Source organism: Microtus oregoni, unplaced genomic scaffold (assembly GCF_018167655.1).
Source record: "Microtus oregoni isolate MIOR12 unplaced genomic scaffold, Mior012 000006F_ref0000085, whole genome shotgun sequence".
In the NCBI taxonomy this organism is placed as follows: Eukaryota; Metazoa; Chordata; class Mammalia; order Rodentia; family Cricetidae; genus Microtus; species Microtus oregoni.
The window spans coordinates 55,417,065-55,434,634 of record NW_024543065.1 but is presented as its reverse complement, the minus strand read 5'-3'; the positions used below and the strand labels follow the sequence as shown (position 1 = coordinate 55,434,634).

Genomic DNA, 17,570 nt, shown 5'->3' with positions numbered 1-17,570 from the left:
TCAGACACTGAAGCCCGAGGACCAGGAGACGCTGGTCCCAGGACGTTCAGCCTGGAAAGGCGGGAACCGGATAAAAGTCAGGCCTCGGGATTCCCAATCCGGGACTCCGGTATCCCCTTCCACCTCAGCACTAAGCTGGACCCGCAGTCTAAGGAGACACCGCGGTGCACAGCCGCTGAGGTCTGTGTGTGTGGCGCCACCTACCGACCAGGCTCAGGATGGCGGCTGAGTACTGACGCGACGAATTAGTGGGCGGAGTTCTAGATGCCAGACAGGCCGGGCTTGGAGATGATGCACTTAGGGATCTCTTTTGACTGTTTCTTAAAATCATTTTAAGCCTGACGTGGTGGCTTACGTATGTAACCTTAGCATTAGAGGGGATGAAGTAGGAGGATTGTCGTGAGTCTGAGGACTTCCTGGGCTACACAGTAGGTTCTAGAACAGTCAGGGTTACCGTGTGTGACCTGTCTCAAAATGCTAACGAGTTTGAGGCTAACCAGAGCTACATAATGAGACTCTTTGTCTCGAATAATGATGATTGATGATGATGAATTTCATAAGATACATAGATGTAAATTTTTTGTAGCTTATACTGAAAGCCTAGGCCAGTTTGCCTCCTCTGGTTGCACAGGCATGCAGAGAAATGCCTCACGTTGAGTTACTTATCTGCTTGGGGTTCCCTCAAGTCTTGTCTTGGTTTCTTTTCTGTGATCCACCCCTGCCTTCCTTTGGGGAGTTTTGGGGTGCCAGGAAGCTGAACAGCCCCGTTCTTCTCTTTACAGTGTTGCTGCCTGTCTCTGCTGCCTAGGCCAGACACCTAGGAGGAACCGCTGTCCCAGAGGTGGGTTCTTCCACATGGGATGCGGGTAGGTAGGGGGTGAGAGGTTGCCTTCCCCAGCCTCGCCCAAAATGAATAGAAGGATGCATTCGATAGAGGCTCAGACTCCTTGATGTCCCACTGAGTCCCTGCTTGTCTCTGAAGCTTTTTGCAGGGTCCAAAACTGCCCACGTGACAGGTGCACAGACCTCCAGGGGTGCCTGACCCCAACACCTCCAGTGTCCAGCCCCAGCCCGGTGGAGAAGAGACAGGTGTCCCTCAACTGGCAGCCACTGACGTAAGCACGTGATTCCTCCGTGATCTTCCCTCAGGGACATCTAGTTCCCCCCCTCACACACAGTGACACATACTGTAGTCACTGTGTTTCTATGGATTCTCCTCCTTGCCCAGTTTAATCACTGGGTCTTTTCCACTTGATCTGTTCTGTCTCTATGCCCCACCCCGTTTTCTTTCCATCCACCTCATCTCTCTATTCTTGTTATGTCCCTTCCATGTCTAAGTCTCATCTCTCCTCTCTCTCTCTCTCTCTCTCTCTCTCTCTCTCTCTCTCATAGTCTTCTCTCTGAAAGCATTTCTCTAAAGAACACCCAAGGTTTGCTCCCCATAAAAGGGCTGGGGGCAGTGTTGGGCAGAGCACTCCTAGAAGTTCTAGCTTAGGGGGCCCTTTCCTTGAGGTAAGGGAACCAATTTAACAGTGGTGACAGCCTCTTCCGTCCCCTTCCACCCAGTTTGCAGGAGGCCCGAGCTCTGCTGAGGCAAAGGCGTCCCCGAGGGCCGTGGGCCCGGGCATTGCTGAAAAGGAGGCCCCCACATCGCGCCCCTGCCGGCCAGGCCCGGGGTAAGAACATCCGCCCTTCCTCCGTGTAGGGGGCGGAGGGGGATGGTTCCGGGCCAGATAAAGCCGTCTGGTTCCCACGGTGCTGCCGCCGCCAACCAGTCCCCCATTGTAGCTCAGTCCACCCCACTCCCTAGGACGCGGCCACCTCTAGGGACCCCTGCGTCCGGCAGTACGAGGTGAGCCAGGGACAGAACTAGACGCAGGCCAAAGACGCTGACCCATCGGGGTGGGGCCGGGAAGCCAGGCGTCCGGGCTCGGGCTCCTGCGACTGAAGAGGGGGGCAACTCGCCCAGCAGAGAGGGAGGCTGAACCAGCCCAGACAACAAAAGCGATTGTGCGGGTTGGCGCCTGCCCGGGCACAGAATGCCCAAGATTGCGGGACGGCTAGGGGCCAAAGGCTTTCCCCTCTTACATGCCAGACCCTCCCTTGGCCCTGTTCTTACTCCAGCTCTGTACCCCAGACTAGATCTCTCTAAAGGCTCAACCACCCTCAGAAGCCCCCTCCTGCTGTGTGGCCTTCAGCCCAGATGCATCCCCTCCTTCCTAAAGTTTTCCAGATGTTAGCCCCAGACCAGATGTGAGGACCCCCACCTACAGTCTGCACCCATCCCTTGCCTTTATCCATTCCGACCTCTTCCACCAGGTGTAGAGTCTTGGCCTGATGTAACATCTTCAGGTGTAGCTCACTTTCCCCACCCCCCAGAGCCTCCTCTCCAGAATTCAGTTCTTCCAATTCCTTTATGTGCCCTGTGCACTGACCCTTCTCATCACCCACAGATGTGCCACCTCGCTGCCCACATAGGCCATCCTTATCCGCTGTCTTGATGGAGCCCTTTCCCTGTGCCTAGTCAGAGGACCATCCTTTAGCTGGGTCCCCAAATGCGACCCCCATTACCCTGATGGATTTCCTCTGTATGGATTCAACTCTGTATGAGGGCAAACCCGCCCGCCCCCACCTGTTCCCTTCCCTGCTACTCCCCTGCGGGCCCCATCCACTTGTTGGAGCGCGGTTGGGAGCAGAGGGGGCGCCCTCCCCTTCCCCCTGCAAGTCTAGCGCCCAGCCTTCGCGCCTCTGGCTAAGCGCCCAGCCCCACGCGCCCCCGCGCGGCCGCCCGGGAGGGAGCGGGGGGGGGGGGGCTGAGCGGGGGCGCGGCCGCCCTCCCCCGCGGGCGGGCGGGCGGGCGAGCGGGCGGGTGCGGCCGGGCCCCTCGGGCGGGCTGGGGCGGCGGCGCGGTGGAGCGCGGCGCTGCAGCCATGGCGGGCGGCGCGCGGCTGCTCTGGGTGTCGCTATTGGTGCTGCTGGCGCAGCTGGGGCCGCAGCCCGGGCTGGGCCGACCCCGAGAGCGTCTCCGCGTGCGCTTCACCCCCGCCGTGTGCGGCCTGCGTTGCATCCACGGGCCCACAGGCTCCCGCTGTACCCCGACCTGCGCGCCCCGCAACACCACCAGCGTGGACAGCGGCGCGCCCGGCGGGGCGGCCCCGGGGGGACCCGGCTTCCGCGCCTGTGAGTGCGGGATGGTGCTCCCGAGGGAGGAGTGCCCGGAGGGAGGATCCCGGAGACAATGCCCTTGGGATCAGGAGCCCAGATTCCCTGTACAGACAGACGTGCTGGGGAGTCCGTGGGGTATTTGAGGAAGGGGGCTCCGAATTCCTAGCTTGGGAAGTTGGTTCCTAGGGCGCTGATCTCAGGAGCGATAAGTGTTTTCGAGGACCTGTGGTGTCCCACGTGAACGGACTGAGATTAGCTTTCATCCCTCTCAGTCAAGGCGGGGATCTCAGAAATGAGGGTCCTGGGAACTTTTGGGAAAGGTTCCAAATTCGGAGATTGTGCGTAGTGAGCAGGGACTGTTTCAGGGTCTCGCGGGGGATGTCTCAAGGTTCTGTGACTGTCTTTGGGAGGGGGAGAATAGTCCGGCATAGGATTGCCTGTGATGAAGAGCTGAGAGGGATGGGGCCCAGAAAAGACAGTGTCTTTCGGCAAGACCTGAACTACTGCGGTTCCACGTGCGACAGATATCCAGATAGGCGGCCCGGGGAAAGGGCGCCCCCTGGGGGAGGAGGGAGACGAACTTGCGCTTCAGCCACCTCTAGACAAGGGGAGCATTCTGGGGTTCAGGTGAGGTGTGGTGGGCAAGCCACCTGCTATCCCAGAGTGTGGGGGTGGAATTTCTTTCTGGGGGTCGGGTTTTACTTGTCTCCCACTCCTCACGCCCTCTGGAATGGGGAGTGGGGCCCCTGGCGCCGAGAACTCGCCCAGCCTGGCCCCCAGCCAGCCCAACCCGGCCGGCGTGAGCTCATCTCCCGCCTGAGCCCCCGCCCGCTACCACTCCCTTTCTCCGCCCCTTCCTCCCTCCTTCCTTCACTCCTTCCCGGCACAGCCCCAACTCGCCCGTGCCAGGCGCCGTGCCCAGGCGGGTGCCAAGCCCCTGGAGGCACAAGGAGGGACATGTGAAGGCGGGCTGACCTCGGCAAGACCCTGATGTCCTTAGCTCCCTGTTCTTCCAACGGTGGGGGGCATGAAGATAGCTTTGTCCTAGCAGGAAGCCCCTGGTACCGTCACCCGGAGCTGGGGCGTCGGGGGAGGGTCGGCAGTCAAGTCAAGAGCAGGCAGTGGATGACTTAAGAGACTAAGAAATGCCCCTAACCATGGTGGCTTCCACCTAACAGGGACAGTGCCATTTTTGCAACCTTGCTTCTCAGTTGAGCCCTTCTTAAACTCTGTCATTTTAAGAACCCCATTAAGGTACCTTGAGTCCAGGCTTAACACTCCTGACAGGAGATCCGGGTTTCTGACCACGGGATCCTAAGGTCCCTCTTTACCCCGGGTCAAACACTTCAGGAGCTCCTCAGAGAAGTTCCTTCTCCGTCTTCGGAGGGATATCTCCAAGCTGCGCCCCTCCCTGGAGAAGTCTAGCGTTGTCACCCAACGGCTTCCCACTTCCCCAGAAACCCTCAAGCGCAAGCCATAAGTGAAGATGTCTTCCTTGCCACCCCTCCCCCCCAATTCCCTTTCCACATAGCCTCCTATTTTCTTGTTTCTAATGTAGATTCCCAATTCCTCTCTACAGGTTTTCCCCCCATCCCCTAGGAACTTTGGACTCCTCCCTATCATCAAAGAACCCCAGAATTGGTCTTAATTCATGAATCCTCCCAAGAACACTCCAGAGATCACGCTGTTATCACAGACAGCCACTAATCAAAACTTAAGGCAACTAGGCCCTTAGCTAGGAAGGAGTAGGGCTTTCCACAGAATCCTAAGGTCCCAGCAACTTGAGACTCTTAGTATGCTGGAAACGTCCAGATTCCATTTCTCCTTGTCCTCCGCACTATCACATGGGCCACACCCCCGCCTCCAGAAAGTAGTCGAGTCCTGTTTTCTAGGCAACTCTCCCAAAGGACTTGAAAGACTCTTAGTTGAGAGCCTAGATTGGCTCTGAGCTAGCCTCTCCCTGCCTCCTAGGAATCTTGGGTCGTCTTTGAACCCCAGAGTACTGTCTCCACGCATACCTACCAAGGACTCCTGTCCCCTGACTTTTCTAAATTGAGGTGCCCCGCCCCGTGTTCTCTTTTGTACAGTTGTGGCTTCTAAAATCCCACACACACCTCCTCCGCCAGCCTGGGCAGCTTGCTCCCTCCTTCCCTTGAGCGCAGCTGTCTCCAGCTGTTTTCGGCAGCCCCAGGGGAAGGAGGGGGGGTGCCCTCAAAAGACAAGTCCGGCCTCCTTTGGCTCAGCAGTCCGGGGCTCCCCAAGGGTCCGGAATGCGGAGACGACGCCCTGCCCCCGCTGCACCCCTTTCTTTGTTTACCCCGCCGCACAGCTGGCAGTGCCCCGCCCAGAGGTGGCCTGGGGCCCAGGGAGGGCGCGCAGAGGGGAGTAGAGGCGCGTCCCCGCTACTTGCCCCGCCTGTGCTACCGAAGGACCGGAGAGAAGGCTAAAACTGCGAACTGTTTGAGGGAGTAGGCGGGACTAAGTCTCCAAGCTCGCCCTGGCATAGGAGGAGAGCGATCCACGGCAAATCAGAGGGAGGAGAGTGGGCGGGACTAAAGGTACCAGGTGTCCTGGCTAGGCGGAGTTTACAATCTCAGGTAGAAGGTCGTGTGGGCGGGGCTAGAAAGGAGTGATTGGCCAAGGGAAAAAACTGGGACGCTTGGAGTCCAGCTAAGGAGGCAGAAAGAGGAAGTGTCGGGTTGGGTAAAGAGAGCTATGGTAGGCGGAGATAATCCAGTGGGCGGGAATAGCACTGTCTGGGATGGGCTAGAACGCCTGAACTCCGCCAGAAACTGGGAAAGTGAATGAAGAGAGAGGAAGGGGGCGGAGTGAGCCCACTTAGTAGACGGGACTATGTAGTAGATAGCTTCACAACTGGACCCAACCGATGTACTCCTGTAGTCGGCAAGATTGGCCAATGGCCACACGACAGCTAAAATAAAAGCCTGATGTGGTGGGAATATACTGCTCTATAATCGGAGCTGGGAATCGGAGGCAGGAGGATCAGGAGTTCAAGCATCGGCTATATAGTGGGTTTTTGAGGCTAGTCTGGGCTACATTAACCCCTACCTCAAAACACAAAAGCAAACAAACGGAAAACACCTAAGGTGGAAAGATGTCGGATGAATGCACCGTGAGGGCCTCGCTTTACAGCGCTGGGGACTGAGTTAGCTTGGGTTCATCTGACACAGGACTGTCTGTCAGGTATAGTACTGATTTTTGTGTGTGTGTCCTTACTTTCTCCTCAGACCTGTGCCCCTTGATCTGTCACAACGGTGGTGTGTGTGTGAAGCCTGACCGCTGCCTCTGTCCCCCGGATTTCGCTGGCAAATTCTGCCAATTACATTCCTCGGGGGCCCGGCCCCCGGCCCCAGCCATGCCGGGCCTTACCCGCTCCGTGTACACCATGCCACTAGCCAACCACCGTGATGATGAACATGGTAAGGAGAATTTAGCCAAATGGCCTCTGGTCCCCTTTCACTTCAGGGACTTAACCATTCTCTGATCAAGTTTGTTGCCTTCCGTGCTACCCTCCCAAACCCGGTTTGGTAGCTTCTACCTGTAATCCCACCAATGGGATGCAGAGGCAGGAGGATCACTGAAAATTGCAGGCCAGATTACATTACCACCCCCACCCCCAAGAAACCTACCCAAATATCAAATACCTCAGCTCACCTCTCCAATCTACTCCCAACAAGGCAGGATACGTGTAGACATAGCCCTTTGTCCATCTTGCCTCTGCTCAGGTGTGGCATCGATGGTGAGCGTGCACGTGGAGCACCCTCAGGAGGCATCGGTAGTGGTGCACCAGGTGGAACGTGTGTCAGGCCCCTGGGAAGAGGCGAACCCTGAAGCCCTAGCCAGGGCTGAGGCGGCAGCACGGGCCGAGGCGGCAGCGCCCTACACAGTGCTGGCACAGAGCGCGCCGCGCGAGGATGGCTACTCAGACGCCTCCGGCTTCGGTTACTGTTTCAGGGAATTGCGCGGAAGCGAAGTGAGAGCAGGCCCGCGGGCTGGGGGATCCCCCTAAAGCATACCACCGCGCAGGGGCGCGCTCACGCATCGCTTCCCCAACAGTGTGCTTCGCCGCTGCCCGGGCTCCGGACTCAGGAAGTATGCTGCCGAGGGGAGGGCTTGGCCTGGGGTGTTCATGATTGTCAGCCGTGCTCGGAGCACCTGGGTAAGCCCCAGGTCCTCCCCAAACCTCGCCTCTTCTCCTCTGGCACAGATACACCCCAGTCACAAAATTTGGCTATACCTACCTTGTTACGGGGGTCATGTCTATTCTAGGTCCCCCCCCCACACCCGCACACACACACACTGTTGAGTCCATTTACCCTGTTTTGTGATTTTGGTCACACTTTTCAATCGGCTTTGGTGCCTTGATCTCATCCATGCATTTCAAGATCCTCCCAAGTTATCTACTAAGCTGCCAAAGAGAGACTAATTTGGTACTCAAACCACACCTCACTCCTTTTAGCCCTTCCCACGTAATCTTTCATTTAAAACTAATCGGTTGTCTGTCTGCCAACCTGTTCCTGCCCCGACCCCTCCTTTCTGCACAGGGAACTCCAACAGAGTGAATGGCCCAAATGGACCTTGTCCAACCGGCTTCGAGAGGGTTAACGGGTCCTGCGTAGGTAAGGGACAGTGGGGGAGCATGGGCTTGTCTTGTATAAAGAGTGACTGCCAAGCATGTAGTCCCCAACTCGCCAAACACTCCCTCGATTCTTGCAGATGTGGACGAGTGCGCCACAGGTGGGCGTTGCCAACACGGGGAGTGCGCCAACACTCGTGGCGGGTACACGTGTGTGTGTCCCGACGGTTTCCTGCTGGACTCCTCCCGGGGCAGCTGCATCTGTGAGCCACCAGGAGGGGCGTTCTGCATCTGGCTCCCAAACGGCTGTAGACCTTAGACCCTATTCCCGAGTGTTCATGGACCCTAATTCCCTCACACACACACAAACCCTTCTAGACTTTCAGCCCCCCCCCCCCACAGATTTAGCCTGGACCTTTAAACAGATCTCTGCGATGATTTCAGAAGCTCCCCTCCAGCCCTCAAACTTTTTATATCGAGGCCCCTCAGGCTCCCAGAGTCTTGAGTTCCAATTGACCTCCAGACAGCTTTCGGACTTTGATATCCAGCTTCTCCTTTATGCCCTGTTTAAGCCCTGGGCACTCTCAGCTGTTCTTCAGACCCCCTTCCCCGACTTCCCTTAATGCCCCTTTCACCTACCCACTAAATCTTCCCTGGGACCATTCCCCTATTCCCCTCTCCCAGAACGGCTGAACTCCTCACCCGCCCTGAAGAATTTCCTCCCATCCCCCAGCCCAACACGTGATCTCTGAGGCAAAGGGGCCCTGCTACCGAGTGCTCCATGATGGCGGATGCTCGCTGCCCATTCTTCGAAACATCACCAAACAGATCTGCTGCTGTAGCCGTGTGGGCAAGGCGTGGGGCCGCGGCTGCCAGCTCTGCCCACCTCACGGTTCAGGTGAGCTAGTCCTTGCGATTCACCCCTTCCTAACAGATACACACAGACTCTGGATAGGCCCTGCTGTGCGGCTCTAAGGTCTAGCGGCTTCAAACCTGGCCACACTCCCAACTTCTGATCAACTCATTGTGGTAGACTTAACCCAGGACTTTACCTCTATCCTTAGCCACGCCTACTCCTGGGTCACAAACCTTAAAGTTAGGTTGACCAGAACTCTCTGCCACCTTCCCAAATGAGGGAAACTCTCGTGGCTCTACCATTGGCTTCTGGAACATCTTATTCTTTGGCCAGTACACTACTCCCTCCAGCGCATAAGCCAGACTATCTTAGGTCAAGCTTTGTTCCTGGCCAAAGCCTGCTTACGGCTCACAAGATCTGTCTCCTCTCCTGACCTCCCCTTGTCTTGCTCCCAGAGGGTTTTCGGGAGATTTGCCCAGCTGGCCCTGGTTACCACTATTCAGCCTCTGATCTCCGCTACAATACCAGACCCCTGAGCCAGGACCCACCTCGAGTGACCTTCAATCAACCACGTGCCCCACCAGCCACTGCTCGGCCACCCATAGGTGAGCTGAATCCCGGATGGGGTTCGATTAAATTTCCAGGTGCTGCCTGAGGTCCATAGGAAACAGAGGGGAGGGGCAAGGACACCTAAATTTAGGTCCCAATAAAAGTATTCTTTCTTTAACCAGGCTTTCTGCCCACTCGGCCTCGGCCTGAATCTCGGCCACAGCCTGAACCCCGGCCTCGGCCTGAATCTCGGCCACATCCTGAAACCCGGCCTCGGCCTGAATCTCGGCCACAGCCTGAACCCCGGCCTCGGCCTGAATCTCGGCCACAGCCTGAACCCCGGCCTCGGCCTGAATCTCGGCCACAGCCTGAACCCCGGCCTCGGCCTGAATCTCGGCCACAGCCTGAACCCCGGCCTCGGCCTGAATCCCGGCCACAGCCTGAACTCCGGCCTCGGCCTGAACCCCGGCCACAACCTGAATCACGGCCACGTCCTGAATTTGCCCTGCCCAGCACCCCTCCTTGGACCGGTCCAGAGAGTCCTGAATCAGGTGCCGTGGGAATCTGAGGGCACTGGCCAAGATCCTGTGAAGTTCTGTGGGGCGAAGCTCCAGAGTGGAGGTTTTGAACGGTGATAGAGTGGGGAAGGATGGGGAGAGGGAAGAACTGGAAGATTTGGGTAGTGGCTCCCTCAGGTACTGGAGTCACAGTTAGGGTCCAGTCCTCTTTTGCACGAGCAGTGAAACCCAGAGCCACCGTTTCTTATCCTGTAAAATGGGCATCCTGAGAGGTTTCTGAAGTAGGGGGTATGTGAATGCCGTTGTGGGTAGGTTCAGGCAGATCTGATGAGACTCTGTCCGGGTAAATGACAACCTGATCTTCCAAGATTACGCTTGTGGGGGGGACACTCATAAAGGTACCTTAACGGAGCTAAGGGCACTGTTCTGGGAAGGAAAGGACAAGAAGTTCAGAGTTGTGGGAACCTGGCTGACTGTCTCCCCCAGGTCCCTCCTCCAGCGTGTGCCAGCGCAATCCCCAGGTTTGTGGTCAGGGTCGCTGTGTTCCCCGGCCCAGTGGCTACACGTGTGCGTGCGACCCTGGTTTCCGACTCAACCCCCAAGGCACTCGCTGCATAGGTGAGCTGGCCAGAGGGGGTTCAGTGAAGCGGAGCTGCGGTTGAGAGTCCTCTGCCTGGCCACCACGTAACTAGCATTTTCTGTGCCTTCAGACGTAGATGAATGTCGCCGCGTGCCTATGCCCTGTGCTCCTGGACGCTGCGAGAACACACCAGGCAGTTTTCGCTGCGTGTGTGGCACAGGCTTCCAAGCAAGCCCGCAGGCTACAGAGTGCCTAGGTGAGAATCCCGCTCCGCCCGGCCCCCGACTCCACCCCTGCTTGGGTCTTGGTTCTGCTCTCACTATAGAACCGCTCACGGCTGCTCCTTCGCCTCCCCCACGCCGGTACAGCACCTTGTTCTGCCCTGGCCATCGCTCCAAGATCAGCTCGGCCACATCCCTACTCTGGATCTAACCTTTCTTCCCCTGTGGCCCAGTTTTTGTTCAAATCCCCTTCAAGCTGGGCTTTCACTAGCTCCGCCTTCTCTATCTTGGATGAGCTCACGCCTCCAGGCCCGGTTTGAATTCTACCATTTCTGCAGTTACTCTGATTCCACACCCAGCTCTCACCCCAAACTGTCCGTTCGTTCTCTGGCCCTGGTCCTGCCTTCCTTTTCTTCCTTTGGGCCACAAAGATTCCTTTCCTGCTCTTATCCTTTCCCAGGTCCTGTCCTCTCCAAATTTGTTTCCTCCTCAGCTGCGGTCTTAACTTCCCGGCTCGGTGACCACTTCGCAATAAGCCTACCCACTCTAGCCCTGCCTACCTCCGTAGCCACGCCCCAGACTAGCTTTGGTCCTAGCTTCGCCCCGCCCTTGTCCTGCCCCTGCTGCTCCTCCCTCACATCTTCTCTCTGGGCTCAGGGAGTCTGGGTGTCTGCCGCTTTCTAGCCTCTGGGTTTTGCCCACAGATGTGGACGAGTGCCAGCGCGTGCCGCCGCCGTGTGACCGCGGGCGCTGCGAGAACAAGCCAGGCAGTTTCCTATGTGTGTGTCCCGCTGGATACCAAGCAGCGCCACACGGAGCCAGCTGCCAGGGTGAGGGTCTGGAAGGGGACAGAGGATGTAAGGTGAGGGGTGGATAGGTAGCGATAAGGTTGGAGAAACTGAGCAATCGGGCAAAGGGTGGCTTACTGATGGGGCACGCAGACCAGGGTCAGAGAGTCTAATGTGACCTGGATCAGATGGAAAAGCCAAGTGATGGAAAACAGAAGGGCTGGGTCATGGAGCGTGGAGAAGCAGATGGAGAAGGGACCGAGATGTGAGTAACTGGGAAAGGTGACTGGATTTTGGAAGACAAATGCAACTCAATTCATGGGGACCAGCGAGGCAGAGTTCCAGGAACCAACCACACAACTCCGTTAGAATTGGTGGAGGATGGAGATTCAGGATGCTGGAAGACAGGAAGGAGGAATAGAGAGGATGGAAAAGCAAGGTGAGGGAGCTCAGAAAGAGCGTAGCATGGTGTATGGGGGGCATGAATCACACCAGAGGCCCTGGGGATTGCTTGCTCCCTGCAGATGTGGACGAATGCACCCAGAGCCCAGGCCTCTGCGGCCGTGGAGTCTGTGAGAATCTGCCCGGCTCTTTCCGCTGTGTTTGTCCGGCTGGCTTCCGCGGCTCGACGTGTGAAGAAGATGTGGATGAGTGTGCCCAGCACCCTCCACCCTGTGGGCCAGGCCGCTGCGACAACACTGCAGGCTCATTCCACTGTGCCTGTCCAGCTGGCTTCCGCTCCCGAGGACCAGGGGCCCCCTGCCAAGGTGAGGGTGCTGAGCCCAGGCCTGGAACCCCATGCATGGCTTGCTGTGGGGGATGGAGAGAGTAGAGAAGCCTTAGGATGGCCTCTGTGACACAGGTCAGGTGACTGGAGTATTGAGAAGGCCGGGCAGATCTGGCTGAATTCTATCTTCTTTCCTTTCTTCCAAATGAGAGAGCATCTATGTTTTCCTCAAGTAGCGGCCTGGAACGCATGACCCCCTGCCTCTGCCTCCTGAGTGCTGGTATGAAGGGCGACCACCTACAATTAGTCAATTAATGCCTGACCCTCTTCCTGTTTAATTTTTTTTTTCGAGACTCTTTTCCTGCCTCAGCCTTCTGAGTGCTTGGGTTGCAGACAGGAAACACCATGTTAGCCAGCATTCTACTCTTGAACCAGCCACCCAGGCCTTTCAAGGCTGTCTCCTCCTCCCAGGAGGACAGAGTCAAACCCCCTCCAGCCATTTAATAGTCTTTCTAGCCGTTAGGAAGACCAAGGCACTTGGGAGGCAGAGGCAGGAAGATCTCTGTGAGTTTGAGACCAGCCTGGTCTACAAGAGCTAGTTCCAGGACAGGCTCTAAAAGCTACCGAGAAACCCTGTCTCCGAAAAAACAAAAACAAAAACACAAAAAATAAAAAGACAAAAACAAATCCCCCCCAAAAGAAAAACAAAAAACAATTCGTGGTTGGGGTAGGTGGGCATGGCAGTAGGAAGGGGCCCATGCCTATTCTCAGCTTGATTGGCCTCTTCTGCCCAGATGTGGATGAGTGTGCCCGGAGCCCCTCGCCCTGTGCCTATGGCCGCTGTGAGAACACAGAAGGGAGTTTCCAGTGTGTCTGCCCTACAGGCTTCCAAGCCAACGCTGCTGGCTCCGAGTGCGAGGGTGAGACCGGGGAGGGAGGATTGTGGATGCGTGAGGAGGCGGGGGGGGGGGGCACTTCCTCAAGACCACTCTCTCCCCTGCTCCTCAGATGTGAATGAGTGTGAGAACCACCTGGCGTGTCCTGGGCAGGAGTGTGTGAACTCACCGGGCTCCTTCCAATGCCGTCCTTGCCCTGTTGGCTACCACCTGCACCGCGGCAGGTGCACTGGTGAGATCAGGCCCATTTGGGACCCGGGACCTGTACCTTAACCTCATCACTCAGATTTTTGACCTGTGACCTGGTTCATGACCCTGACTTGACCCATATCTTGGGACCTGAATCTCAGTCCCCTTACACTGGCAATGACAACCAAGTGTTGCTCTGACTCGTGTCCCCCTCACCTGCAGTGACTGACTTGACCACACTCTTGACCCTGGGTGATGCTTGACTGTAACCTAGGAACTTGTGACTTGGCTGGAACTTTTGGGGACTAGCCATGCATGACCCTTGCTGACAACCCCTGACCTTGTGTCTCAGAAATACATTTCTGGACCCTTACTATCCCATGACCCTATATTTGACTGTGCCTTTTGATCTTAACCAAAATAGAAACAAACAAAACCCTTTACAATCCTGACCATGTTGTTCTGGTTCACTCTCCATCCAAAGCCCTTCTCAGACTCTCTTTCCTGAAGCTTATTTGGGTACATGACCCTTGACCCTGACATCAGGCAGAATTCTCAACACTGGCTTACTTTGATACATTTATTAAGCAGAATCTTATCCAACAATCCTAGTTCATCCCTTCCCTTGGTTAATTTCTGATCCCCAGTGCCAATCCAGAGTCCCTTTCCCTGACCTCAGGATCCCAGTAGAGGGAGGCTCAGAAACCCAGATCCACAGGATGTCAAATCCTGGAGTACTCATCTGTCCTCCATTCAAGATCCTGTCCCATGACTCTCACCAATCCCTTTGCTCTAATGGACCCCTATGAACCTCCCAACCCTTCCCACAGATGTGGACGAATGCAGTTCGGCCACCCCTTGCGGTCTCCACGGCCAGTGCACCAACACGGAAGGCTCTTTCCACTGCAGCTGCGCTCCAGGTTACCGGGCGCCAACTGGTCTACCCGGGCCTTGTGCAGGTGAGATACTTCACCCGAGTAAGGCCTGAATTCTTGGGCAAAGCCCATTAGCGATATAAAATGGATTAAGAAAGGAGTTTCCAAAATAACTTAGCCTTCAAGCTTTCAACTTGGGTGGTGGGATTACATGATGGGCAGGGCTCCCTTTGGGAACCAGCAGCCCAACCCTGACACTTGTGTGCCCTAGACATAAATGAGTGTCTGGAAGGCGACTTCTGCTTCCCTCACGGAGAGTGCCTCAACACGGATGGCTCCTTTGCCTGTACTTGTGCCCCTGGCTACCGGCCTGGACCTCGTGGAGCTTCTTGTCTGGGTCAGTGCCCAGGCTGTATCTGAGGGCAGAAAGGGAGGGCTTGCAGCAGGAAAAGGCGGGACAAGAGGAAGAGGGAGGAGAGGGGGTGGTTTTGGAGGTTTGGGGGGAATCTACATGGATCACTGGACCAGTGGAGCTTTCGGAACCTGGAGGTGGCAATCATGGAGGACATGTCAGGAAAAGTTGGAGTCTGACAGTTAAGTAGTGATTAGAAAGGACTCCAACCGGGGGCGGAGCTTAGAAGAAAAGGCGGGGCCTAAAACAGATTGGGTGAGCCCTTCCTTGAAGGCTATGGGACTTGGAGGGTCCGGATGGGGAAATTGGAGGGGTGTGGCCTGGGATATTAAGCAGAGCAGGATGTGGCCCTGGGTTTCCGTTGCTCTGTCCTGCAGACGTGGACGAGTGCAGCGAGGAGGACCTTTGCCAGAGCGGCATCTGCACCAACACTGACGGCTCCTTTGAGTGCGTCTGTCCTCCCGGGCACCGCGCTGGCCCAGATCTTGCCTCGTGCCTTGGTGAGAGGCCTTACTCCGCTGCCTCCCTGCTTCTCCTGACTTTGGTCTCCTCTCCTACTCCTTCCTTTTTTACCCTCACCGCTGCTTCTCCTTCCTGACGCTCCTGCACCTTTTTTCCCCCGGCTTCTGTCCTCAGACATTGACGAATGTCGTGAACGAGGACCTGTCCTGTGTGGGTCTCAGCGCTGTGAAAATTCCCCTGGCTCCTACCGCTGTGTACAGGACTGCGATCCTGGTTATCACCCTGGCCCTGAGGGCACCTGTGATGGTAAGACAGTTCCCCATCCCAAATCTGTGACAGGTTGTTGGAGTCTGCTTCCCTGGGAATCAGAGGAGAGATAGCCTGCTTCAGAAACCTAGAAGAGATCCTAGGTTAACACTTCCTTTCTCCCCCCGCTGTTTTCTGGTGGAAATTTGCCACCCCTGTGTGTGTGTTTAATTATGGGAAGGGATTTCTCTTCTCAGGAATCGGGAAGAGCTAGAAGCCTCCCCTGACTGATCTGCTCTAGTATGTTTTTGAGGGAAAGCGTGCCATGTGGATTGGTGTTTTCCGTGTCCCGTGAAACAAAACTCTTATGGGCTGCACTTCACTCCCTAGTGGTTAAACCTCTGACTCATGCAAATCTCAATCATTAGTTCCTAAGATTTCAGGAAGCACCTGCTGGATGTCAGACTGGGGTGAGGGCACAGCAGGGAAGGAGCCAAACTAAACCTCTGCCCTCCTGAGCTGTGGGGGGAGTGGGGCGGGTAACTGTAAATAAATTCAGAGATCATTCCACAGATAACTCGGAGGCCGTTTCTGTGTGACAGGCGCTGTTGATGCCTCGACAGGCAGAAATCCTTACTGATGTGGAGTTTGCATGGCAGGATGGTCCCTGTCGGCATTTTATAGATATGATGACAAGGTTGTTTTGTTCACACAGTGTTTTGCTGTGTGGGCCATGCTGACCTTCAACTTGTTTTTTTGGTGTGAGACAGTCTGTCTCGATTCCAACCTGGGTGTGTATGTGTGTGTGTAGCTCTTGCTGGCTTGGAATTTACTATTGTAGGATGCGCTTGCCTGGAACTTGCAACAATCCTCCTGCCTCAGTCTTCTTAGCACTACGTTCTAGTCATGCACTCTGACTCCCAAGTGCTGGAATTACAAGCATGTGTCACCATGCCAAGCTTAAAGTCGGGTTTAAGAAAGAGGCTATAGGGCTGGAAAGATTCAGTGGTTAAGAGCACACTGACTTCTCTTCCAGAGGACCCTGGTTCAATTCCCAGCGCCCACATGGCAGCTCACAACTGTCTATAACTCCAGTTCTAGGGGATCTGACACCTTCACATAGACATATGTACAGGCAAAGCACCAGTCATGTGAAATAAAAATAAACTAAAAAACTAAAGAAGAAGAAGAAGAAGAAGAAGAAGAAGAAGAAGAAGAGGAAGAAAGAACGAAAGAAAGAGGTTATAAACCAGACGTAGTGGCATATGCCTTTAATCCCAGTACTTGGAAGGCAGAGGCAGGCGGATCTCTATGAGTTTGAGACCAACCTGGTCTACAAAGAGAGTTCCAAGACAGCCAGGGCTAAACAGAGAAACCGTGTCTCAAAAAACAAAAACAAACAAACAAACAAAAATCACAGAAAGAGGCCATGAGACTGAGTCCTCAGTTGATACAAGACAGATGGACACTGGGTAAAGGCATAAAGTGAGCGCTGTCCTGTGACCCAGTATTTGGGAGGGGGAGACTGGCTACGTGACAAATTTGAGGTCAGCCTAGCTTCTTGAGATTCTAAATAAGAAGTAATGTTAGCTTTCGAGGGAGAGTGGATGTGGTGGCATCCACTCCTACAATCCCAGTAACTGGAAGGTGGAGGCAGGAGGAATTGATGGTTTTCCTTGGCTACGTAGGATTCAAGGTCAGCTTGGTCTGCTTGAGACCCTGCCTCTAAAACTAAACAAAATTTAAAATTGAAGAAAAATAAACTAAGCGTGGTGGTCTATGGCTTTAGTTCCAAAACTTGGGAGGCAGAGACAAGCAGATCTCTGTGAGTTCAAGGTCAGCCTGGTCCTCATAGTGAGTTCCTGGACAGCCAGACAGTCAGGGCTCCATAGTGAGACCATGTCCCAACTTAAAAAGAAAGGAGGGAGGGAAGGAGGGAGGAAGAGGAGGAGAGGTCATGGATTTGAAAGGGAGTGGGGAGGACGGGGAATTAATTGGAGCACTGAGAAGAATGATGTAAATACAGCTCCCATGTGAAATCTCAACAAAAAAAGGGGGCAGTGAAATGAGGGGCAGGGGGCCATAGCTGTGGGGACATATCTAGCAAAGAGAACAGCTCAGCAAAGGTCCTGAGGTGGGCGGGGTCCTGTTAGAGTTGTTTCAGAAATGGCAGTAAAAGACTTAAGAGCTACAGGACTCAGTAACTGGAAGCAGCAACAGTGACGCCCCTCCCCCGCTGCCCCCCATTTCAGGCCCTTGACTCTCCTCCCTCTGTCCCTCCTTCACTCTCTTGCAGATGTGGACGAGTGCCAAGAATACGGCTCTGCGATTTGCGGAGCACAGCGCTGTGAGAACACCCCTGGCTCCTACCGCTGCACGCCAGCCTGTGACCCTGGTTATCAGCCCACACCAGGGGGCGGATGCCAGGGTGGGTGTCCACTGGGTAGTAGGTGGGATGTGGAGGGGACTTGAGATTTCGATATGGCCCT

The 17,570-nt window shown here is 55.5% G+C and overlaps 1 protein-coding gene across 1 annotated transcript in view; it reads left to right on the top strand.

The window, feature by feature from the left end:
* Positions 1–2,905: 2,905 nt before the first annotated feature.
* The window catches only part of Ltbp4 (latent transforming growth factor beta binding protein 4), a 30,210-nt gene continuing 15,545 nt past the window's right edge, over positions 2,906–17,570 (top strand). The window contains exons 1-20 of the mRNA XM_041653628.1: positions 2,906–3,180; positions 6,414–6,605; positions 6,912–7,159; positions 7,243–7,345; positions 7,731–7,805; positions 7,903–8,025; positions 8,496–8,660; positions 9,074–9,223; positions 9,350–9,718; positions 10,172–10,303; positions 10,396–10,521; positions 11,191–11,316; positions 11,799–12,041; positions 12,796–12,921; positions 13,010–13,129; positions 13,917–14,045; positions 14,233–14,358; positions 14,751–14,873; positions 15,010–15,141; positions 17,378–17,509. Coding sequence (XP_041509562.1) covers positions 2,931–3,180; positions 6,414–6,605; positions 6,912–7,159; positions 7,243–7,345; positions 7,731–7,805; positions 7,903–8,025; positions 8,496–8,660; positions 9,074–9,223; positions 9,350–9,718; positions 10,172–10,303; positions 10,396–10,521; positions 11,191–11,316; positions 11,799–12,041; positions 12,796–12,921; positions 13,010–13,129; positions 13,917–14,045; positions 14,233–14,358; positions 14,751–14,873; positions 15,010–15,141; positions 17,378–17,509 — 3,190 coding nt within the window. The 5' untranslated portion in view covers positions 2,906–2,930. The remainder of the gene's footprint in view (positions 3,181–6,413; positions 6,606–6,911; positions 7,160–7,242; positions 7,346–7,730; positions 7,806–7,902; positions 8,026–8,495; positions 8,661–9,073; positions 9,224–9,349; positions 9,719–10,171; positions 10,304–10,395; positions 10,522–11,190; positions 11,317–11,798; positions 12,042–12,795; positions 12,922–13,009; positions 13,130–13,916; positions 14,046–14,232; positions 14,359–14,750; positions 14,874–15,009; positions 15,142–17,377; positions 17,510–17,570) is intronic.